The following is a 26,458-nucleotide window of genomic DNA, read 5'->3' on the forward strand; positions in this document are numbered from 1 at the left end:
TCATTGAGGTAAATATTCACATTTATATTACAGAAAACAATTTACATGAACAATATTAGCTCTCAAACCACTTGGAAGTATTGCCAGCTGTGAACTTTTGTTTATATCTGTTGACAAGTTTATCAAAGTCATCTCTTTTCTCTTTGCTTGAATGCTTTTTCTTTTTCAATGGAGGAGCCTGAAAAAGAAAATTACTAGGTTAAAGTGTATACTTCTTTCAAATTGTTCTAAGACTTGTCTGCCAAAACAGCAGGAATTATTTTATTCTAGTAGAGTGTTTTACTGACTGCAAATTGATTTAACTCTTTCACTAGAGACAGCTGTAATCTCTGCCCTCGCCAATCACACACAATCTGCCACTGGCAGCAGCAGATACTGCCTCACCAAGAAATCAAAATTAGATTTCATATCTAAATTTCAGCAGCGTGTTTCAAGTTTAATACACATTGGAGGTCGCAGAAAAACACAAAGTTTATTGTTGTTATATAAAGGAAACTTTACCATCTTTTGGAGATGACTTTATGCAGCACATGTAAATTAGCAACAATTATTTCAGTGACTTGATTCAGTTGCACATCAAGGATAGATTCATTACAGGTTTTACTGACAATTTTAAAGCAAAAGAATTAACCTAGATGAAACTGACCATGAAGAAATATTACATATTTAAATAGATAACAACAATGAATTTGAAATTGCAATGTAAAATTCCATGATTGTTTAGTAGCTCTTCAATTCTCCCGATATAAATCTCATTTACAGTCATTAAAATACTCCATAATAAATTTACTTTACTGATGACAGTTCTTGTATCAGTAAGTGTATTCAAACGGCTTTAATATACCGTATTCTATATAAATAATCATATCATAATCTTAATCATATAAACTACTTACCGAATATTAACCCCCTCTATCCTATCGCATTCCTTTCCTTGACAATAATGTTTGTTATTCAGTATAACTATATTTGAGATTGATGGAACGTTCTGTAATCACTCCAGTTTCCCCAGGCTGATTATTACATCAAATACAGAGTGTCAACATTTTTGTTGCAATAGAGTCTTTATAGGGAGAGGTATAACTTTATAGGGAGAGGTATAACTTTATAGGGAGAGGTATAACTTTATAGGGAGAGGTATAACTTTATAGGGAGGGGTATAACTTTATAGGGAGAGGTATAACTTTATAGGGAGGGGTATAACTTTATAGGGAGAGGTATAACTTTATAGGGAGGGGTATAACTTTATAGGGAGGGGTATAACTTTATAGGGAGGGGTATAACTTTATAGGGAGGGGTATAACTTTATAGGGAGGGGTATAACTTTATAGGGAGAGGTATAACTTTATAGGGAGGGGTATAACTTTATAGGGAGAGGTATAACTTTATAGGGAGGGGTATAACTTTATAGGGAGAGGTATAACTTTATAGGGAGGGGTATAACTTTATAGGGAGAGGTATAACTTTATAGGGAGGGGTATAACTTTATAGGGAGAGGTATAACTTTATAGGGAGGGGTATAACTTTATAGGGAGGGGTATAACTTTTCATTATGATGCCCCAACTTAAAGAAGCCTCTCTATTGCAACAGCATGATTGATATTGAGTTTATATTCAGTCAGTTCTATTGACAGAATATGGAACATATGAGGCCAACGTGTCACATGCCTTTACCAATCATATTAGCAGATTCTGGACAGATACATTCTAATTAACTTTATTCTTTAATCAATTAGGTCTGCTGTCTCTAAAGATTACCATGGGATCTTTCTGTACTTTCTAATTATGACAGGGATATTAAACATCTATTAAACAAATTTGTATCACCAAACAAGAGGCCCATGGGCCTTAACGGTCACCTGAGTCTACAGTATTATTTTTTTTTGTTGAAATATGTACCAATTTGAGTAAAAAATAGTATAATGTTAACTTAACTTTGTCAGGACCATGAGCTGATCATTCCTAGACCAATTTTAAGTGAGATCGGCCTATTAGAATTTAGTAGCAAAATAGCGGCCATGGCAGCCAAATTGTATTTCTGAAAAATAACAACACTTTGTCAGGACCATGAGGCGATCATTCCTACCAACTTTCAGTTCAATCGGTCCAGCAGAACTTGACTTTAAGTTTGAAATAGGTTTTCAAAATGGCGGCCGTGGCGGCCATATTGGATTTCTGATCGACCCGAAAAATAACAACACTTTGTCAGGACCATGAGGCGATCATTCCTACCAACTTTCAGTTCAATCGGTCCAGCAGAACTTGACTTTAAGTTTGAAATAGGTTTTCAAAATGGCGGCCGTGGCGGCCATATTGGATTTCTGATCGACCCGAAAAATAACAACACTTTGTCAGGACCATGAGGCGATCATTCCTACCAACTTTCAGTTCAATCGGCCCAGCAGAACTTGACTTTAAGTTTGAAATGTAAAATGTTAACGGACGACGGACGACGGACGACGGACGACGACGGACGAAAACGGATAGCAATAGGTCACTTGAGCTAAAGCTCAGGTGACCTAAAAAACCCACAATTTTTGGATTTCAATATTTTCATTCACAAACATAGTAAAATAAAAAAAGACAAATTACATATAAAGAGGTTCATCATGCTAGGCTTCATCATTTCCCTACTTCCATCCCTCCAGTTTGCAATCTTCTTCATTGAGCANCCCCCCCCCCCCCCCCCCCAGTAGCAATTGTTTCTCAACATGATTGTCTCCCCCCACACACACATTAACAGCAATTATCTCCCCTTTTACCTGGGCTGAGGGCTCTGCGTGCTGCCGTTTATTGCTAATAGGTTGTGAAATCACTGCCTCTCCACGTTGTTGCTTCTGACGTAGTTTCTTGGCTTTCTTTTTCTGTTTTTTCTCCAACTCAATTTTGGATTGTCGGGGCTTGTGCCGTACCTTGGCTCCCCAATGAGAGGGAAGACCTTTGGGAAGTTTTTTATCCTCACTGCCTTCTTCATGTTCAATTTTACCAATAAATTTATCAGTTAATTTGTCTTTTGATGTAGATGTCTTGTCTTTCTTTGGTCGTCCTTTCGGTTTTTCCTCCTTCACATCAGTGTTGGTCGCAGCAGTCTCTCGCTTCTGTTCCAGCTGTGCTTGTCTAGCCTGCCACACAAAGTGATACTCTATTAGAAACATCAGCTAACTCATTCACAGAGGTTTATTATCACAACCAAATGATCATATCTATTCCTGTATTAGCTGTAAAATATTAACATCTTAAACATGCTAGAACTACTACATACTATTTATAATGGTGTTTTTACCATGTTATACGACAAGGGTGGGGGGGCGTTAAAACATTCTTTATTAGAAACCCCAGTTTATTGACACACAGAGACTTAAAAACATCAGTTAATCAACACACAGAGTGAGAATTTTAGTTTATTTGTGCTTAACGTCCTATAGACAGCTATGGTCAATTATAGATGAGCCTGGTTTTGGTGGTGGAGGAAAACCGGACTACTCAGACAGTGGTGTAGCATACATCTATACTTGTATGCTCAAGCATACACTTAAATTTTCAAGAATTGTTTTAATCATACATTTGATTTTGATTTTTTTTTGATGATTTATATGGACTGTCATTATCAATCATAAAAAGGAAAGAAATTAATTGTCTGATAAGATAGTGTTGGTGTGTTTTGTCTCTACACATTGACACCTTTAAGGTTTATGTAAATCCAAAACAATGAAGTGAAGTACAAAATTAATATTATTATTCATATAAAAAGTTGAGTTTCACTTGTAAATAAGCAGACTAAAATGAGTTCCCAGAACCTGGTAGATTGCTTCTGACTCCCTCTCCCATATCCTCCCCCGCTACGCGCCTTGGGCGCTCGGCCTTCTGTAAGTATAAACTCTGAAAAATGATTTGCTACGCCACTGTTGGACTGTCCCATGTAGGCCTCGAACCTGCAAACCAGTGACCGTAGATGTGTGATGCCTTAAACACTAAGCCACTGTTGCTCCCATTATCACTAAGACTGGGAAACAGTTCACCATCCTTTATATAAATAGCCCTATCATTACTATATAAGTCAAACACTAGGGCCTAATTGTTCAAAGACCAAATCATTAATGCAAATTTTCAAAATGTGATTTTTGGGAAATATCTGAAACTTGACATTCATTTATGTTTCTCTGTATACATACAACTTGGAACCAGACATAAGTTATCTGTAAAGTTGACATTCATTTATGTTTTTCCATATACATACAACTTGGAACCAGACATAAGTTACCTGTAAACTTGACATTCATTTATGTTTCTCCGTATACATACAACTTGGAACCAGACATAAGTTATCTGTAAAGTTGCTGCTAAACTAATTTAGCTTTGAAAACTTGGCCAAACTAAATATGTCCTAAAAGAAGACATTTTATACAGGTTTCCTAATTATGTAGGGTGCAGTTTAGACAATGTACTATATAAGCCCAAATCAATGACGGCAAGACTACTGAATCGCTACCTTGTGTCTCTCCAATTTCTTCTCTTTTGCTTGTAGAGCTGTCTTGTTTTCGAGAGAAAATTCCACAATAAGTCGCTGTAAAATATGAAATAAGAGTGAAAATCAAACTGTACTTCAACAGCATCAAGACATCAACTAGTTTTGTACCAAACAAGAGCTCCTTCAAGATCAATTAGGGGAATTTACGCACATTTCTTAAATGAGTTTGTTTTCAAGAATCTTAAAACTTCTTAAATAATAATAAAAAAATAAAATATTACATTTCCGTTGGAAGTTAAATATTCTGCAATTCATCAGGTGTTTTGAGGTGAATTCTTACCATAACTACATACATATTTTACTATTTCAATGAAAAATTAAGAAAATTTGGCACTTCGAACAAATCTAGAAAATTGATGAAATGTATTGTAAAATTATTTGCCAATAACAGGTTACAGACTTCTGGCCCTAGTGTGGGTCATGTGTGTGAGAAGTATACTGAAGTAACAGTTAAACCAATTTGTTCAGACAGATAGATAAATAGAGGATATTTGATGGTTGCGTCAGTAATAACAAATACATTTCACGAATGTGGCTAATATATTGATATTTTTCACGAGTGCGCAACACGAGTGAAACATATCAAAATAGTAGTCCCACAAGTGATATATATTTGTTATTACTGAAGACACCATTAAATTTTCTATTTATTACTTTTTAAAGCATAAAACAAGAAAAATGTAATGCATGAAAAAAGGGCTGGAATCAGGAGAGTAATAATTAGCGCCATATCCTAATGACGATATGGCGTCACACTTGACAACAAGGCTGTGCGCCATTTTGAATGGGATACTCAACGCAATTCAGACGTTTTCTGCTGTTTTCTGGTATTATTGCTTATAGAAATGTTATCAATTGTATATTTACGTAAATACTTAAGTGTGTGTACCAAACATTTACCATAACAACCACTTATTCTACCGTTGCTTCATTTGAATCTGAACAAAAAATTGTTGCCTTTGAATGCAACGAATAGAAGATACCGTTATGATTGGTCAATATCAAAAAGTTATATTTTCACACTGTGCAAATATCACTTTTGATATTTGTCACACTGTGAAAGATATCAGTTTTATTAAGTTGATAGAATCTGATATTTCACTGGCAAAAATGTAATAAAATGAATTCTTCTCCTTCAGTGTAGTTATGATTAATCAATATGTACGTATACAGTGAAACCCCACTTACTGGAACTCGCATTACTCGAATACCCCCTGTTCCTCGAACAGTTTGATTGGTCCCGACAGTGTTCTTATATACTCTTTGAAAATTAACCTCGGATACTCGAACTGCCATTGCTCAAATACCATGTCTTCCACTAACTGATTTATTCCAAACCACTGAAAACTTTAGTATATAAGCTATCCATTTGTTGAACAGGTAAACGCACCTGTATATCACCTACCACGAGCAATTGACATGCCTCGAGGCACAGACTACGGTCCAAATCTGGGTTTTTATACAGGTGTAGACCGGATGTCTGATAATTAGAGGATTAACAGCAGTAACATTAAGTACCTGTACCATTACCCTGTTGTGTGCATATTGATTATTTCCTTACTATGTTCGTCATCAATGTTTTAGCAGAAGTGTTAATTCACTGGGTGTGAAAACCATATTTTGGCATGGCAATATTAAGCGGAAATCACACAGCAGATTCTCGACTATCTTTAAAGATATTCAAACTTGAATAAGTCGTGATTGTTAATTTTGTTATCAATCAACATTATGATAACAGGGATTACATTTTTTCTTCAATTCAAAATGATTGAAGAGTTCCTTTCGTTTTGATATTTTGAAAAATAAACGTAGCCAAATACAGAATGGAGGGGGCTATGTTTACCTGTACAACAAGTATGTTACATATGTAAATTCTTTATTTTAATTATTTCTTAATTAGATGGCTATATGTTATTATTACAGAGCCATTTTTATCTTCTTCAATGTTGTCATCTTTATCAAACCTCTTTTTACTTATATCATCTACTATCCACTATATTGGCAGTGCTTGTGCTGTCTGCCATCCTACCTGATAAAGAAGAGTACTGCAGGGCAGAACAAATGCCATATAGTGTTATATACTATCTTGCATTAAAATAAGATTTGCATCACCTTAAGAGTGGCAAGCTAGCATGCTATAAATCTCACCTATCACTACAAAGTCAATGTTTGATTTTCTTTAATTTTCTAACAGTTTGAGGAAAACAATTAATCAAAAGATTTGTCTCCAACTCATTAAACACAACTTGATATCATGACTATAAAGCCTACCAAGTTTCAAAGAGACTGGTTGAAAAATGTAGGAGGAGATTGCAGGACAAACAAAAGTTTACGCCGGCCGCCATACCATAATACTCACGTCAAATTTGCTGGGCGTATAAAAATGACAATATCGGTCTAACCTCGAATTTGTTGAATACCATGTATTCCTAGAACTATTGATCTGGTCCCCATGAGTTTGAGTTAGCCAGGTTTTACTCTACATATCAATTCATGTGCATTACATGTTCAGTATATACCCACCCGCTTCTCCTCAAAGAGGTTAGGGTTGTTGTTGGCCTCCCTGAGAGCCTGGAGGGCATGCTTGTGATCGGTGAAGTTGACAAAGCCGTAGCCCCGTGACTTGGCCTTTCCCTGCCCATTCACTCTATCCAGGTCAACCATGATCCGACTCTGTCAGTAAATAAAAAATACTTCATTTACATTACCAGGCCTATGACAGGTGAAAATCTCACAAAACAAATAACGGGACATATTCCAAATAACCTACACTTTTTCCAAGACAGGTCTTGGAAATGCCTTAACAAAATTGATATTTTTGAAAAAGGACAGGTCCTCGACTTAAGGGTTATTAGATATAATGTAACTGATTATCCAGTTTTCACTACATAAATAAAGACAGATGGATGGAGAGTAGTTGAGAAAGTAATGTTTATAATATTTGTATTTTGTATTTGATGAAAAACAGAAAGTATTATTATTTTATTGAGAAAGTAACATTTATTGTATTTGTATATTGCATTTGATGAAAAATAGTAAGTATTATTATGTTACTATCACTATAAAAAGATAAAAGGACGACAAATTCTAGCAAAGCAACGAAGAATATATTCTAGATTATATCAAAATTATTATGTGCATAAACCTCATGTTATATGTTTTCGACCCACCTCATTGATGACAGCCTTATGTGTATAAACCTCATGTTATATGACTTTGACCCACCTGTATAAGTCTCATGTTATATGACTTTGACCCACCTCATTGATGACAGCACTATGTGTATAAATCTAATGTTATATGACTTTGACCCACCTCATTGATAACAGCCTCATGTGTATAAGTCTCATGTTATATGACTTTGACCCACCTCATTGATGACAGCCCTATGTGTATAAATCTCATGTTATATGACTTTGACCCACCTCATTGATAACAGCCTTATGTGTATAAGTCTCATGTTATATGACTTTGACCCACCTCGTTGATGACAGCCTTATGTGTATAAGTCTCATGTTATATGACTTTGACCCACCTCGTTGATGACAGCCTTATGTGTATAAGTCTCATGTTATATGACTTTGACCCACCTCGTTGATGACAGCCTTATGTGTATAAATCTCATGTTATATGACTTTGACCCACCTCGTTGATGACAGCCTTATGTGTATAAACCTCATGTTATATGACTTTGACCCACCTCGTTGATGACAGCCTTATGTGTATAAACCTCATGTTATATGACTTTGACCCACCTCGTTGATGACAGCCTTATGTGTATAAACCTCATGTTATATGACTTTGACCCACCTCGTTGATGACAGCCTTATGTGTATAAACCTCATGTTATATGACTTTGACCCACCTCGTTGATGACAGCCTTATGTGTATAAACCTCATGTTATATGACTTTGACCCACCTCGTTGATGACAGCCTTATGTGTATAAACCTCATGTTATATGACTTTGACCCACCTCGTTGATGACAGCCTTATGTGTATAAACCTCATGTTATATGACTTTGACCCACCTCGTTGATGACAGCCTTATGTGTATAAACCTCATGTTATATGACTTTGACCCACCTCGTTGATGACAGCCTTATGTGTATAAACCTCATGTTATATGACTTTGACCCACCTCGTTGATGACAGCCTTATGTGTATAAACCTCATGTTATATGACTTTGACCCACCTCGTTGATGACAGCCTTATGTGTATAAACCTCATGTTATATGACATTGACCCACCTCGTTGATGACAGCCTTATGTGTATAAACCTCATGTTATATGACTTTGACCCACCTCGTTGATGACAGCCTTATGTGTATAAACCTCATGTTATATGACTTTGACCCACCTCGTTGATGACAGCCTTATGTGTATAAACCTCATGTTATATGACTTTGACCCACCTCGTTGATGACAGCCTTATGTGTATAAACCTCATGTTATATGACTTTGACCCACCTCGTTGATGACAGCCTTATGTGTATAAACCTCATGTTATATGACTTTGACCCACCTCGTTGATGACAGCCTTATGTGTATAAACCTCATGTTATATGACTTTGACCCACCTCGTTGATGACAGCCTTATGTGTATAAACCTCATGTTATATGACTTTGACCCACCTCGTTGATGACAGCCTTATGTGTATAAACCTCATGTTATATGACTTTGACCCACCTCGTTGATGACAGCCTTATGTGTATAAACCTCATGTTATATGACTTTGACCCACCTCGTTGATGACAGCCTTATGTGTATAAACCTCATGTTATATGACTTTGACCCACCTCGTTGATGACAGCCTTATGTGTATAAACCTCATGTTATATGACATTGACCCACCTCGTTGATGACAGCCTTTTTGTCGCCAGCGACCTGGAGGAAGAGTGTTTTGAGTTCCTTGTCTGTGTATTGTAACGGTAGGTTTCTGACACACAAACGAGTTGTCGAGATGAATATACTAGGGCTTTTTAACTTCTCCCTTTTCATGTTTTCCACCTGAAACAAATGCAAACATTTGATCACCATCACATTTCGATTTCAAAAGGTTATATCACTATGAAATTTACAAATTCACATTCAAATATAACCTTAAATATTATATCTTTAAATTATAAGTTTGTCCTAAGGAAGGAAAAGTAAAGAAAGAGACAAAATAACCGTTTTTTATAATTATAGCGTTTCACAGCTAACTGATATTGAAACTAGTTCCATCTGATCATATTATACCTTTATTCGTTTCTGTAGATCTTCTTTGGACAAACCCTCAGCTGCCTGTGTACCAGGTCGAATCACTACAAAATATACAAAGTGCATTAGTATACATGAATGTGAGATACATCAAAGAAAACTAAGATTTTATCAATTTTACAGGATATTTATCAAGGAAACATACAAACTTTTAACTGAAACATTTATACATACAACACAAATAAAAAAAATGTTTTCATTCAAAGAGAACTTCAGTTAAATAGTTGTTTACATTTGCATGCATCACTTGAGCAAATATTACCTATGATCAATATGTATCCATACCTAAATTGTTTTCAAACTTTAGACTATGACAATCAGGTTACCATAATTAAACTAAAATAGAAACACAGAGAAAAGTGTTGATCTATGGGACAAATTTATGAAAACAATAAAACGTATCGTTCACATACTGCCTTCTCTTGCTAAATGCAAATTTCTCTTATCCTCTTCTTTTTTCTTCTCCGCCTGTTTGAATTCCTTTGCCTTGTCACGACTCACAGCCAAGGCAATAAAAAGCTTCCTCCCTTCCACGGTAATACCCCCATCCTACAACCATTAACATTCAGGTACAATAATACACAGCAGACACCATACAACAGTTTAAATAAAACTATGACATGAGGCCCATGTGGCCTGTGTTGCTCACTTATTTCTCATATATTTCCTGAACTAGACATGCAGATGAAAATATTTAAGACCACAGCGGCTATCCTGGAATCTTACTGAGCCAAATAATATCAACCCAAAACCAAAATATCTCTTAATATCCAGAACTACAGGAGGATTATTCAAACCAAAGGTAGAATTAGTCAGGTGGAACTAAAATTTACTAGAAAACATCACAGCCAAACATAGGCTGGGTGGCCATCTTTGATTTTGATATGATCCCATTTAATAGGCAACTGGGTCCATGCACCTGATGTGGCCATCATATTTCTAACATATCCTAAAAATTCAATAACAATGCTTGCTAAGGGAAATGACAAGAGCATGGACCATGCACATCATTTACGCACAACTATACAGACTTCTTGGCGAAAGGATGTTCCACACCTACTTGTCGAAATCCCCTGGGCCATTCTGAACTAGTTGTTTTTCAAAAAGTTTTTCAAGTCAGACAGAAAATATGAAAAAGTCATACAATGGTTAAAACCAGTTTACAATAATACAGTTATTCATTTAAACCTTTCAACGACCGATTCCCTCACAAAATCAACTTCAAGACGACAGCTTCCCTGACAGACTTTTTAAAATATTCATATTTATAGAATGTAAAACTTAAAAATGTATTATACTAACTAGGTAATTTTATTTTAATATTTTACAATGATCATCAGTTATCCAACTTATATCAGTGTATTGTAAAGACATTGTATTATACTGGGGTTTATTTATAACAGAAATTCAGCCCCCCCCAAAATCCCTGTTTACAGGGATTCGTTGTCAAGAGGAAGCCTTTTGTATCCCTGTTTACAGGGATTTAACAGTAAAAGGGTTAAGCCACAGTATAATGAACAAATCCTTGGCAGACATCAGTAGCATTGTCCATTGAACTGTTACCTACTTCCCAGCCTATCACATGACACTAGTTGAACAAAACTCACCCTAGATTCATCATTAGCTTTCTCCATACACTTTTTGGCTGCCTCAACAGTCTTGAATTGCACAAATGCCATACCTGTTAAGTGGGAAGGAAATACAAAAAAAATAACACAAAGTGTGACATTATCCCCGCGCCCCCTGTTTAAAAGAAAGACACAGTCATATATATATATATATGTTAATATTACAATAACAGGTATTAACTCCATTCCACCACTGTTACTGATATTTTGATGTAGACAATCTTTTACAAAACATTGACTTCCCAATCACAAAAGGCTTGATAAGAGCACTAGCTTCGCAAGTGTACAAAACTTTCTGTATACATCTTGAATGCAAACGGCTCCAATAGAGTGCTAGGTTGATAAGTGTACAAGTAAAATTTCAATTTGTTATTTTTAATAGTTTTGAGATCATGCTTCAGAAACCTCAAATTTCGTATTTTTGCCTTTTTCCATGGCAACAGAAAAAAGAAAATGAGAACTCCTCTAGTAGCAAAACGCACCAAGAGAGTGCTAGTTTGTACAAAGTGTACAAAGTTTCAGGCAGTTCTTGAACAATTTTGTTGCCATGCTCTGGAAACCGTGAAATTTGTTATTTTGCCTAACTAAAGTGATAGGATGATAAGTGGACTAAGTTTCAGGTACATGTAGCTATCTAAAAGCCTACCTCTGGAGTGCTCTGTATGTGGGTCCATCACCAGTCGACAGTAATTAATTGGTCCAAATTCCTCGAGCTCCTCTACTAGCGTTTCCTCAACTGTTTCAAATGTGACGTTTCTGTTGACAAAAAATGTACATTACAAGAAATGGTAAACTATGATAAGTAAGATACTGACACTGTGTATGGTTGGGAGTTTTAAGCCTCCACAACCTTGAGTCATAATCAATATCACCAAAGAATTCAGACAAGAACTTTTTTCTGTCTCTATGGCCATATATAAAGAACAAAGAACTTATATTAACTACCCTGGTGTATTTGCTGCAATCTGACTGAAAACATCAAAAATTACTTCTTAACATACCACTTCCTCTTTGTATAGCTGGGCAGACTAGAACATTTTGTGTAACATTTATTTTTTAAATCCTGGCCAATATAAGCACAAAAATATATTACAGTACAAATTAAATAGCTCCAGCTCAGGCAAAATGACAATTGTTTGTACATAGGTTGTACATCACTTTAGTATAAATTTGAACTACAACATCCTCGATATCCAGGGGTTACGCTCACTTTCATTCTCTTCACCCCTGGAATATGTCATAGCAAAATCGAAGGCTCAGTGTGCACCGCCTTGTGGAAGAGACAAGAAGAATAGTTTGATCCTTTGATTTACATCAAAAGATGTAACGGTAAAACTTATTGGCTTTGAAGTCGGGCCTCGCTCCTCTGTAATCTTCAAAGAACAAGTATCAACCTAGTGATTGGTCAGGTTTTTTTCCCTGACACCAATCAAATAGCTTCCTGTGTGTCTTCAATTTTGCTATGACATAGTCCAGGGGTGCAGAGAGCGAAAGTAAGCGTAACCCTTGGATATCAAGGATGGATTTACAAATGTTAGCCACAAGCTAAATAATAACCCTCGCTCCTTCTGGAGAAATATATTGGTAATAATGTTCCTAGATTGAAGCTGACCTAACAAAGTGACATGTTCACCTGATGTCTCAAAGCATCAGTTAAAAAGTGAAACACTTATGACAATAACAAATCATAACTAGAAAATGTCTGTAAGACATACCCCCGCTACCATGTGACATTAGTTTCAGTGTTCTATAAAAAGTAACAACCACTTTAATCTTGATACCCTGAAACATGCACACACACAAGGTTCTACACTTAAAGTTGATTTTAATATTCATGTTTTTTCTGTATGTTATTACCATCTCCATAACATATTGAATGCAGTTGCTAAGTGTTTAAATTGAATCAGTTGATGATTTTCTATATATAGCAAGTGTGAACTTGGCCTTGACCTTGGATCTCTGAAATACAATGATGTCCGAAGTATACTCATACTTGACCTTTGTATAAAGTTTGACCAAAATTTGTCAAAGAATGAAGTTGCTAAGTGTTTACATTGAATTGGGACGGGACGGGATGGGACGCGACGGGACAGACATGGGTAACACTATATGCCCCCCCCCCCATTTTATGGCAGGGGCATAATAAACAAGACAGGGTAAACATATACAATATGATGTTGTTGTGTGGCTTAATCATACGAATTTTATGGAAACAGCGTACCTGATAAATAGGGTCCTTCCTTCCTCTACATCATTTTTCCGTTGAATCCCCCCCTTTTTCTCTGTAAGAATACAAACAAATTTTAAATCATCATGACAATAAATTTCTTTAAACGGTTTTGTGCTTCTACATTACATCTACTGTGAAAGCATTTAAATTTCACATCCTGTGGCATTCTTACCTGGGTATATCATTTACAATATATATATAGGGCACATCTTTGAGAAAGATGGAAATTATGCATTCAATGCTATATTGATGTAACATGAATTTACTGAAATATGATTATAAACTAAAAATGAAGTCTGTTCAGGGGGATTCCAATCTGACAATAAATCTTTGCAACGAACTTGAAACTTTTAAATATCAAATTTGAACAAAAAACGTACTGTTTTTCTTTTTTCTGTTTTCCTGGATGGAATCGTCATCCATTTCTTCCTCATCACTTGAATCATCTTCATCTTTGTCATCTTCATCAGCAAATCCTTCATCATCTGACTCTGATTCCGACTCATCTTCCTCCTCCTTGTCTTCTGAATCTACCACAAATAACATTTATTTCCAAACTAAATGTACATTTAATAAGAACTGAGAATGTACCTTCATGTCAAAATTAGAATTTGCTCAGTTTTATGCATATAGAGTATAAACAAATTTGAAATCCACACAAAATTATTTAATTTATTGTGTAATACTCATCAGTAATTATATTACCTTCTTCCTCTTCCATGTTATCGCTCCCCTCATTTTCTGTACTAAATGACCCCTCGTCAGACAATGTATCCTGTTCGTCATCATCATTGATGACAGATTCCTTTTTGATCTGGGGTTTGCGATCCAGTGTTCTTGACGCTGTCTGGGATTTGCTAACCTGTGTTCTGGGCTCTGCCTCCCCTTTACTGGTTTGAGATGCAACAAACTTGTCCTTAGGCAAAGTCCAGTCTACAGCTACTGGTCGCCCTGTGAGGCAAGATAATAAAAACAACTAGATATTACAAAGTTGAACTCGCACCATAGCCGTGTGTGTAGAGAATGCAAGCTGTAATACTATCCCATTCCCATATCAAATATGATAAACACACTGCAAGTATTAAAAAGTGGGCTATCTTATATTTTCCATTTGTACATGATACGATTCTTGTAAAATATTCTCCAATTGAATTGTCCTATTTCATTTAAAGGACAATATTCTTTTCTATTTTCTTTTCCATTTCAAATTTACCATATTAAATTGCGTACACAAACATATTTTCCAAAGCAAGGTATGCAATAAGTTTATACAAGATTTTGGTTTAAGGTTTTGTGCCTTTTGTACATTTTATACCTTTTTGTATGTAATAAAAAGTTAAATTAAAAATATTTAATTACCCTTTTTAATATTCTTTTGCTATGTCAGAATTTGGACATTTTTCACGCCTCTGCATGGACCATTTATAATGGCATTAAAAATAATTAACACACTAAAGCTGCTGTCAGAACACTAACTCATTCACCCCTAAATTTATACATTGGACTTGCCCAGTCTTTGATTTGGTAAGGTTCAGATGTGACTTTAGGGGTGAATGGGATGACATGCTATAAATATGACTTACCCAGTATAGGTTTCATGTTCATTCCTTTGACTGCCCGGTCGGCATCTTCTATTTGCTCAAACTGTACAAATCCAAACCCAAGCATCTTTCCATCTGAAAAAAATAAGTTTCTATAGGAAGTGCAGCAAGGTCACATGTCAGAGCTTTAATAGGAATTAGTGTCAATAGGTTTTACGATTATGTCAGATACCTTAAAATCAGGAAAACACCGTTCTCTTTTAGTATGGAATCCATTGCTAACTTGTGGGTACATCATACATTTTAGATGGAAGTCTAATCCAGCTAAAACTTACTCCTACAATACTTTTGGCAGGCAAAAAAATCAAAGTCTCAATGTTTGTAGCCAAAATGTAAAAACAAATTGACAAACCCACCTGTAGAAGCAATGTTACCAATAGCTATTAACTTACATGTAATGTATGAGATTTAGTGCATTCCCTTTTCCATATACATTTTTCAACAGTTTTCGATGAGGTTTTGTTTAACTATGAAATAAAAGCGACAAGTTTGATTTTCCCAGTCATTTCTTAAGCCATACAGTAATGGAACAGTGTAATAAGACTTGTACATGAAAGTTTCTTTTTTTGTTTTGAAATTATTTAGCAATATTACCTGGTTTTAATGGAATCTTGACTTCTGTGACCTCACCAAACTTTGCAAAATATTCATGCAATTTGTCCTCTGTGCACTGGAAGAAACGTTATGACATGTATAAGAATAACTTCTTACTTTTTATTAAAAGTTGTTTTTTTTGGAAATTGCCCAAAACACATAAATTAATTTTGTGTCTTTTAGCATTACCAGAAATATTTATAATTTATGATTTGGTCAAATACCTATTTAATTTAATAGAACACAAAATTGAAACTATGGCACAATAGCCCATTTCATTTATCTGTGTTTATGTGATTAATCCTTTCACCACTGTAGACCATAATAGACTCATCCAGATCAATGCATGGTAGAGTCTACTAAAGTAACATAGGGGTGAAAGGGTTAATCAATAACTAACTGGACTAAATGATGAAAATACCCATTTGCAATTTTATATCTGTACAGGTACAAAAATTCATTAGTTACACATGTATGTGATCATACAAAGGTGCAGTGTCATAATTTGATGAACGTTGTTGGAGTGTATGTTGTTTTGCTTGCTCAGGGTTTTAACGTCCTCGCAAAAGCCAGGGTCATATGAGGACAGGTAACTAGGGAAACACAACAGCCAGGGTCATATGAGGACAGGTAACTACGGAAACACAACAGCCAGGGTCATATAAGGACAGGTTACTAGGGAAACACAACAGCCAGGGTATGTTGTTTTGCTTGCTCAGGGTTTTAACGTCCTCGCAAAAGCAACGGTCACATGAGGACAGGTAACTAGGGAACCCCAACAGCCAGGGTCATATGAGGACAAGTAACTAGGGAGACACAAGAGCCAGGGTCATATGAGGACAGGTTACTAGGGAGTCACAACAGCCAGGGTCATATGAGGACAGATAACTAGGGATACACAACAGACAGGGTCATATGAGGACAAGTAACTAGGGAGACACAAGAGCCAGGGTCATATGAGGACAGGTTACTAGGGAAACCCAACAGCCAGGGTCATATGAGGACAAGTAACTAGGGAGACACAAGAGCCAGGGTCATATGAGGACAGGTAAAAAGGGGAAAAACAACAGCCAGGGTCATATGAGGACAAGTAACTAGGGAGACACAAGAGCCAGGGTCATATGAGGACAGGTTACTAGGGAGTCACAACAGCCAGGGTCATATGAGGATGGGTCACAAGGGAGACACAACAGCCAGGGTCATTTGAGGACAGCTAACTAGGGAAACACAACAGCCAGGATCATATTAGGACGTACAGGTACAAAAATTCATTAGTTACACATGTATGTGATCATACAAAGGTGCAGTGTCATAATTTGATGAACGTTGTTGGAGTGTATGTTGTTTTGCTTGCTCAGGGTTTTAACGTCCTCGCAAAAGCCAGGGTCATATTAGGACAGGTAACTAGGGAAACACACCAGCCAGGGTCATATGAGGACAGGTTACTAGGGAGACACAACAGACAGGGTCATATGAGGACAGGTAACTACGGAAACACAACAGCCAGGGTCATATAAGGACGGGTAACTAGGGAGACACAATAGCCAGGGTCATATGAGGACAGGTGACTAGGGAGACACAACAGCCAGGGTCATTTGAGGACAGCTAACTAGGGAAACACAACAGCCAGGGGCATATGAGGACAGGTTACTAGGGAAACACAACAGCCAGGGTATGTTGTTTTGCTTGCTCAGGGTTTTAACGTCCTCGCAAAAGCCAGGGTCATATTAGGACAGGTAACTAGGGAAACACACCAGCCAGGGTCATATGAGGACAGGTTACTAGGGAGACACAACAGCCAGGGTCATATGAGGGCAGGTTACTAGGGAAACACAACAGCCAGGATCATATTAGGACGTACAGGTACAAAAATTCATTAGTTACACATGTATGTGATTATACAAAGGTGCAGTGTCATAATTTGATGAACGTTGTTGGAGTGTATGTTGTTTTGCTTGCTCAGGGTTTTAACGTCCTCGCAAAAGCCAGGGTCATAGGAGGACAGGTAACTAGGGAAACACAACAGCCAGGGTCATATGAGGATGGGTAACAAGGGAGACACAACAGCCAGGGTCATATGAGGACGGGTAACTAGGGAGACACAACAGCCAGGGTCATATGAGGACAGGTGGGATGTATGTAACTGGGATTGAATAATATTAATAATCAAAAATGTCTACTTATAGCTGTTCTCATTAATGCTAAAGAACTTGCACTTACTTTAAAGGACAAGTTTCTGACAATGAGTCGGCACTGTTTCAATGCTCTCTGAGAAACTACATTGAAGGAATCCTTCTGACACCTCACAGTCAACATGTTACCTGTGTAAGAAAAAACGTAAGCCATTAAAAACCTACACAAGTTTATGTATTTGAATCTCATTAGATCACATTCTTGCACTTTGAAAGCAATTTTTACATTTTTTATCCTTTTTTTTATTCCAATATTGGTCATACTCTAACCACAGAACTGTCTAAATAGAATATGTTTTGTGAAGAATTTTGGAATGAATGTGCAGAAGCAAACAGATCACACAAGCTGAGATTTTGTCAGAAAATAATTCAATCAGACTAAAATAAAATATTTAAGATTTTCTGAATCAAAGTGGGATTTACTTCTTCAACTAACACCACCTTTCCACCTTACCCCAACTTCTCCCAGGTGATTTGTTCTATTCCCCCTTCCCCTTCCAAAGTGATTTGTCCAAATTGTTCATACCTTTGCACCTCCCTCTCTGAAGTGATTTGCTCAAGTTGGTCAAGTAACTACATGCAATACCATTTTTTTGTTTAAGGATCCCTGTCCCACACTATTGTTGCTTTTCCTGAATACAGTTACCTCCCCTTAACTTCAGTTTGGCTATAACTGTAGCAGTTTGACAGGTGGGCCAGGATACCTCAGTTGACCAGATAACTCAATCTGTTAAAGCGATAGTATAACAATGGGAAGTCCAGGGTTCGTATACTAGTTTGGCCCCACCGAAATTTGACACTCGGAACAATGCTGTAGATTATATTTTGTTTATTGTTTTTTTTATTATTTCTCATAAAAGGTATGGTTTTCTTTTCAGAAATGATTTAACAAAGCTATTGTCATGCCAGAAAAAATAGTTTCCAATGTTCAGTTACAGTTTTGGGCAGTGGAACGGGGATCCTTAACCAAACCCCTGTATTGTCTCTTCTTGTAGTGACATACTGTTCTGTGAATCAGTTCATTTTTGTGAATACCATAAAAACCCGTATAATTTACACACCTATGTAATTCACGCATGTACTTTTTTGGGCTGAAAATACTGAAAAAAGCTTCTACTCATATATTTTGTGCAACGATTTTCTCTCTCTCAAAAATGATGTCCAAAATGCCCAGAAATTGACTTCCAACACGAAACTTTGAAACAAATATCTACTTTCTCATATGTTTGCATATTTAATTACTTAAGATCTTTATGCAGATGCGTATCAATGTTTGTTTTCTTTGAAGTACACTGTAACATCAGACTGAACATGTGCACGCACCAACCCAACTTACATAAACATTCATCGTCTTACACAAACCTTCACAAGTTATTATATATAATATGTAGTGTAGTAATCATACTGATTTTCATGTAAGTTTGTTTGAAACACTACACTTTGTGAAACTTAATGAAGAGGTATCGAGATGCTGTTTATCTTACACACTAATTAACATTAGTTACACGATACTGAACAGTAATACCTTTGCCTGGTTTACTCTCAAGTTTCCGCTGCCCCGCGTTCGTGTCTCGGATAGATTTAAACCTCATCATGGCAGTAGCCTGTTCACAGTTTCTCATAGGAAACTCCAACTTGCCAATGTTTTTGACATTGCTGTTAACAACAGATGGGCAAGAGAAGAAAATGTATGATGAACTGACAAGTAATAGAAATGTTGAAACAGAATGATAACATTGATATTCAAAAGATTCTTAACAATTGACATTTATTATATAATTAAGCCATGTATAATTTGGAAAATCGAAACTTGTAATTTCATTTAATATGGACAGAAATTTGGAATCACAACATTTTAATTAAGATTGTTTTTTAGAAGACTTCCGACTAAGTTGATCAGATCTAAAGTAAATATTGCAAGTCTTCTTCGTTTAACACCAGGATTTTGTTTTTACAGATAGAAGATACAGCCACAAACTATTTTGTGAGAACAACCTGGATATGGTTTTATTTTTCTGTTAATATCAAAGTGTGATGTTTGTTGATCACGCTATTAAACTCACTTTTTTGTTATGTATTTCTGAACATCCTCTAGTGATGTGCCATCTTTCCAGCCAGAAACCAGTAGTGTTTTAGACCACAGATACTTCATCTGCTGCTTGTCAACCTCGCTTGGTTTTCCTAATTACAACAATGACAACAGTAATGAAAGATATGTCAAGGTTTAAACAAATATTTTGTTAACAAGATTCTAATTTTATAACCCATATACATAAACATAAAACAGGATTTATTCCATGTTATGAAGTACCTGATCATAATATTTTGCTACATATTGCATACTACATTTTTTCTAAATTGTTGTTTTAATGCTGAACTGAACATGTGTCTTTATTGTAAGCACAAATATCTGTTTATAAAATTCCACATTCATCAATGTCACCTTAAAGGCAATCCAGGTCTTAACTTTCATATGTGATTTATCTGGAAAACTGCATTTCTGAATCTGCTCACCTTCTTTGTCTTTCTCCTCACGGTCACTCTCCTCATCATCAGAGCTTTTTTCTTCTTCAGCTTCCTCTTTAACCTCCTTTTTAACAGGCGGAACTTTCCTGTCCGTACCCATTCGCATTCTGTTTTCCTTTTTTCTCTCGGCGAATGTTATCATGATCTTCCGCCCGTCTAAAGATTTGACTGAGTCTTTGGCCTTTTCTGCATCCTCCCTATCAATCGAAACATACAATATTGATACAAAGCTCAACCAGAATAGTTGCAATTTACTTCCAAGAGGTTCTACAATGAATGACTGTTGTTTATCATGTTTATAAAAATTGAACTTCAGTTTGTTAATGAAAAACAGTCATCAGTGATTTTGTTTTCTTAATTTAAAATTTAACAAAGTTTGATAAACATTTCAAACAATGCTTGCCAATAGTAAACTTCTTTCACAGTTTTTATGACAGCATTGTTCCATAATTCAACATTTCAATAATAAAATTGAAGAAAGGTGTTAATAAACACTTGCATTTAACAACACCTCTGTTGTTTAATGCATGGCATGGGAATTGGTAAATGGGGAATTGCAAAAGAAATATATATCATATGGCATTGGCAATGAATATATTTTATATAGATTTAAGATCAATGGATTGAACACAGCCACTGGGTTAGCAATGTGTTCAACTCCTAGAGACAGCACTTGGAAAAACGCCCTTGCTTGGATTTTCCTAGTCAAAAACATTACTCGTGATTAAAAAAAAGGTTTTCCAGTGCATTTTTTGAATAGTATGATTTTAACAGTTTTTTTTAACTCCTGATGGTTTTAGTTATAATATTTATCTATCTCCTTAATTTTGGATATATAAGTTTGTAAACCTCATGTCTTTGAAACTTAACAACCTGAGTGTGATAAACATTCACTTTATAACTTGTCCAATATGTAATTCATTTCCATGGGTATATATTTTCTCAATTTAATCTTGTCAAATTTTACAATTTAAATATTACCAATAAAAATCAACATAAATTTATTACATTACTAACTATCTTAGTGATTTATAGTGTATTAATTTGACAATTTTCACTATAAATTCTGGTCAACTTACAACATGGAATATGCCACATAGCCAAAACCTCTGCATTTTTCTGCACCTGCAATATTAAAATAACACTAAGCTTATTTTTAGCACATGTAAAATTGAAATAATGGTTACCCTATTTTTATAATTGTTTTATCTATATTTCATTTGTAAGGATATAACTCTTCTCATTGATAAAATACACATATTTGAAATCAACACTTTTACAATCTATATTATAATCTGAGCCGATTATAATAAAAAAATGCTCATTGATCATGATTACACACAAAAAACTTACATAAATTGTGTATAATTGATTAACTACTGACTATTATAAACGTCCTCCCACTCTGCATATTTTCACTCGATTGGTCACAGTTGTATATTGCTATTCCCCGAGAACATTTCACGATGTGTGGTAATTTTCCGTATGATCTGCTTTGATTTTTACATGTGACGTATCTCCATACACATGATACTTACGAGTAACTAAAGTTAAAATGAAGAAATTAATGTTGATAAAGACATAACATGGAAAATTAATATGCAAAAACCATGTGAGTGCATTATTTTAATACAATCTTAACTCCACATATTACACCGTTTTATCAGGTTGGGCACAAAAGCGCAGATGGGTAATAATCCTGTATTCAGGTAACAGTTACTCATTTCAGTAATATTTTTATTACTGAAATGGGTAATAAAGTGAAATAAAAACACACAAATTTCTTTAACACATTATGAACAAAAAAGGGCGCCATTCTTTCAACATAATTAAATAAAAAATACAATGACATACAATTGTGTACAAAAATATGTAAATTCAGTTGTCTAAATTTTTGTGAAAATGACAAATTGTATCACCTCCATTGCTTATAGTGTGTTGTAAAGTAGCTATAAAAAGCACACATAAAAAATCATGCTCACCTGTCACATTTGCACTGGATAGTCCCATTGACTACACACTGAAGTCAATGGAGAACAAAGTCAGTGATATGGTTTGTCCTTTTCACAAAATGTTAGACATCAGAATTGATAATTTTTTGTGCACAGATGTACTTCATTGTGTTATTTATTTGACAGAATGACGCCCTTTTTCGCTCTAAGTGTTTAAAAGAACTTTCTGTGTTTTTACTTCACTTTATTCCCCATTTTAGTAATAAAATTGTTACTAAAATGGGTAACTGTTACCTAAATGCAGGATTATTACCCATATCGATATGATGTTGGCCAAAACGGCCCTGCTGAAGACATCTGCAAAGCGAATCAGCACGATCAGTTCAAATACCTTTTGGTTTTACGACAAAGCAGGTCTTCAGAGGTCCTATGTCACCGAAGATCTCTTCCAATTTTTCATTTGTGGTCGAATATGGCAGATTTCTTAAAAACAACGTTTTGCTTTTTCGCACATGTGTTGCCTCGTCCGCCATGTTGAAATAAACCGGAAATGGAACTGTGCATCTAATGTCTAAAGTGTTAACCGGAAAACATGAATCATGTGGTAAATGAAGAAAATGCTCATATTTTCGTTTTGTTTTTGCTCCCCAAATTCATATCCAACTGAAGTTTGAACAGTCTAAGATACTTCCCATAGAAACATAGAAATGGCATTTCCCACATATTGAATGATTTTTTTAGATAAAAAATTTTTTCCGCCAAATGGCCATAAAGCCCCCCCCCCCCAAAAAAACCCACCCGCTTCTAGTACATTCAGAGACGTATATATTACGTAATATATACGTCTCTGGTACATTTAATCAATTAGAACAGATAAAATATGCATAGTGTCTCTTAAGAAAGATGGAAACCTTATTACTGACACCATCAATTTCAATCCGTCTTTACCACGCCTGAAACTGATGAACCAATCCCAGATAAAGGAGAACGAGAGTCAGACATCACCCTCCAATAGAAAAAGCTTACAATCACTACACTAGGCATTAATAAACTTCTAAACATCATCAACCCCACAAAACCACAGGTCCAGACATTATCAGTGGACACATCTTAAAATAACCAAAGGAAAACATAGCACCAATCTTTGATCAAATATTTACTAAATCCCTAATTACTGGGCAAACTCATCTCGACTGGAAACATGCAAATATTGAAAAAAAGGCGACAAACACAAAGCAGTTAAGAGACCTATCTCCCTAACTTGCAAGTTAGTAGCTTATTATCATTAAACATTTCATAATCAATCTGGAAAAAAAACCATCTTGTGTATACCCGCCCTGCAGCATGGCTATCGTCACTCTCGTTCACGAAAAACACTTCTTTCGTCCAGAAACAAATAACAATAACATTCAAACAAACCTCATAATCATGAACTTTGCAACACCAGCGTTTTATATAAACTACGGCATTAACGGTAAAACTGGATGTATGCATTTCTCTCAAACCGGAGGCCTATACAGACAGTTGTCTTCCCGGTCACGTCAGGTGTACCGCAAGGTACAGTGCTTGGTCTGGTCTGGTCTTGTTCTTGGTTTACATAAATGATCTCCCGGACTGTTTATTATAAAGCAAACTCAGACTTTTTACTGATGATAGTATCATCTACCGTCCAGTCAGAACTCAAAGTGTTATCTTTGTCACTTCCAAAAAGAAACATATACAACACAGATACATCCTCCATAACCACACACTTGAATCTGTTCCTTCCGCAAAATATCTGTCTTACCATCTATACAGTCGAAATCACACATCATCGTGTTGCCATTCCATCACACACCATTCTCATACTAACCGACACACGGACACAAAAACTTTCATCCGCTCACATTTAGGCACATATTTACACTCCAGCTGTTCTCTTTACTCTTGTCTGAACCCTCCAACAGGTATATTAATCCTAAATGTTCTCATGTTAAAGCAAACATCTGTTAGCATAAAGATTGTTTTGGCTTAATAGCCAGAATTTGACATAGACCGGGCCTACAATTAAGATGCTGTATAAAAGCCTTTATCACTTTGAAAGTTAGTAATATGTTGCAATGAAAAACACATTCCTCTGACCTTGTCAGAAGTCATTACCAATACTGGAAGTCCTCAAGGTTGAGTCATTGGTCCTGTGTTATTGTTAATTCGTACTTAGCTTTAGCGTTTGCACATTATTATTATAGATACATTACCAAGATTAATCAAAGTTGATTTTTTAAGCGACAATATATGGTGTAGACGGACCACAAAGTAGCAATATTTTCAACGAGGATAAAGTTTGAAACCTTTAAACTTATCGATTTAAATTTATGGAATTGAGTTTAAAATGTCTCAAGTCCATCGGAGTACAATGCTGCCATTTAGGAGTTCGGACTAATCCAAAATAAAAGCAATCTTCCACATGTTGTCTTTGTAAATTAAACTCTGCCGAAGTTAAGGTGGCTCCACACATCGTCATCAGCGTCCATTTTCGTGACGTACTTCCGGAAAAAGTACAGCTCGGACTCAATTATCTTGATCGAAATGTGCATGTATACACCGGGTCGTCATTTCCGTATTGCGTATCGGGCATTCAATATCGTAGTGCAAATTATAGTAACACCTGGGCCGTTTTCGTTTAAACGGTCAAACCGATCGGAAAACTGTTGTTCGTTTGTTAAATAAGGTCGGACCTAGTAATCTGGTGCTGCTTTCAGGCGAGCCTTGAGAAAGCCTTACTGCAAGGCCTGCATACACATTTGCAGGTCCGCCAGGATTTATACCCGAAATTGTTACATTTATAAACGGCCAAACCGGTTGTTCCGCATAAACGAACAGGCCAGTAAACAATAGTACACGTGTGTGCCGATGATCGAGATTTTACCGGGAAATGTATAATCACACGTACTTCAGGAATAAAGCTTTCCAATTCATATACATAAACAGACTCACGGGAAGACAGTGACATGAGACCAGACGACCTCAAGAAGGTGATATAGGAAACACATGGAATGCGAACGTACCGACCTCACATGTGCATTTCACGTGCTTACACGAGTTCATAAGCTCGAGGTCGTTATCNACGACTTCTTCTGAAGAACTGGTAGTTATAAAATCTTAATATTTGGCAGGTGGCTTCCTGGGAAAGAGCCAAACAAAGTTTGCGAATGAAAATGACCTTGACCTACTTTCAAGGTCACAGCGTTCAAATATGTCAAACAGTTCAAACAGCTTCTTCTGAAGAATTAAAAGGCATAAAATTATAATATTTGGCTGGTGACTTCCCGGGATAGAGCTCACCAAAGTTTGCAAATGAAAATGACCTCAACCTACTTTAGAGGTCACAGAGGTCAACAACATTTTAATGGATTTGTTCTTGAGAACTAAAAGGAATGGATTCATAAGATTTGGCTGGTAGCTTTTTGGAATAGAGCTAACCAATTTGAGAAGGAAAATGACATTGACCTACTTACAAGATCACAGGGAAAAATATGTCAGCAACTTCTGAAGAAGAATCAAAAAGCATAGAATCTTATAATAATACTTTGCTGGTAGTTTCAACAGATGGAGCCAACAAAGTTTGCGAGGGAAATATTTTTAGTGCAATATAACATTTAATGAGAATATTTTGTTATGACTGCTTAAATATTCAGGTGAGCTATACAGTCCCTCTTGGGCCTCTTGTTTTTTCAAGGAAGATAACTCTCACCCGGATCAAAGTGATTGTAAAATGCAAAATTAATTAATTATAAAGCCATTGTGTATATTTTGTTCAATTTCCCATTCTATATGTATAGATCTTTCTTTGTGTCCTGTTTGCTTTTAGCTTGTATAGATAATCACTTTTATCCGTACAAATTCAATAAAAAACACTTTGTGTAACATGTGTTACATATTTTGCGATAAATAAAATAATTGTA

The 26,458-nt window shown here is 35.9% G+C and overlaps 1 protein-coding gene across 1 annotated transcript; it reads right to left on the minus strand.

Moving 5' to 3' along the window:
• Window positions 1-23,065, minus strand: LOC110455105 (RNA-binding protein 28-like). The gene is made up of 20 exons (XM_021505049.1): window positions 22,906-23,065; window positions 21,642-21,687; window positions 20,551-20,759; window positions 20,100-20,217; window positions 19,562-19,692; window positions 18,065-18,165; window positions 15,845-15,920; window positions 15,233-15,325; window positions 14,355-14,600; window positions 14,030-14,179; window positions 13,641-13,701; window positions 12,066-12,175; window positions 11,399-11,472; window positions 10,205-10,340; window positions 9,771-9,835; window positions 9,384-9,539; window positions 7,052-7,201; window positions 4,490-4,564; window positions 2,763-3,122; window positions 1-178 (listed from the first exon to the last, which is right to left on the minus strand). The coding sequence occupies exons 1-20, from the start codon at window positions 23,045-23,047 to the stop codon at window positions 56-58; spliced, it is 2,622 nt and encodes an 873-aa protein (XP_021360724.1). The 5' UTR covers window positions 23,048-23,065; the 3' UTR covers window positions 1-55.
• Window positions 23,066-26,458: the final 3,393 nt, after the last annotated feature.

The sequence above is a fragment of the Mizuhopecten yessoensis genome, unplaced genomic scaffold, assembly GCF_002113885.1.
Source record: "Mizuhopecten yessoensis strain PY_sf001 unplaced genomic scaffold, ASM211388v2 scaffold8131, whole genome shotgun sequence".
In the NCBI taxonomy this organism is placed as follows: domain Eukaryota; kingdom Metazoa; phylum Mollusca; class Bivalvia; order Pectinida; family Pectinidae; genus Mizuhopecten; species Mizuhopecten yessoensis.

Excerpts from the sequence above, each read along its gene's own strand:
- LOC110455105 (XM_021505049.1), bottom strand. The coding sequence starts at position 23,047 with ATGGCGGACGAGGCAACACATGTGCGAAAAAGCAAAACGTTGTTTTTA. Across the intron at positions 20,218-20,550 it reads TGAGGAGAAAGACAAAGAAG|GAAAACCAAGCGAGGTTGAC; the intron begins GTGAGCAGATTC and ends TGTTGTAATTAG. Across the intron at positions 10,341-11,398 it reads AAGCTAATGATGAATCTAGG|GATGGGGGTATTACCGTGGA; the intron begins GTGAGTTTTGTT and ends TAATGGTTGTAG.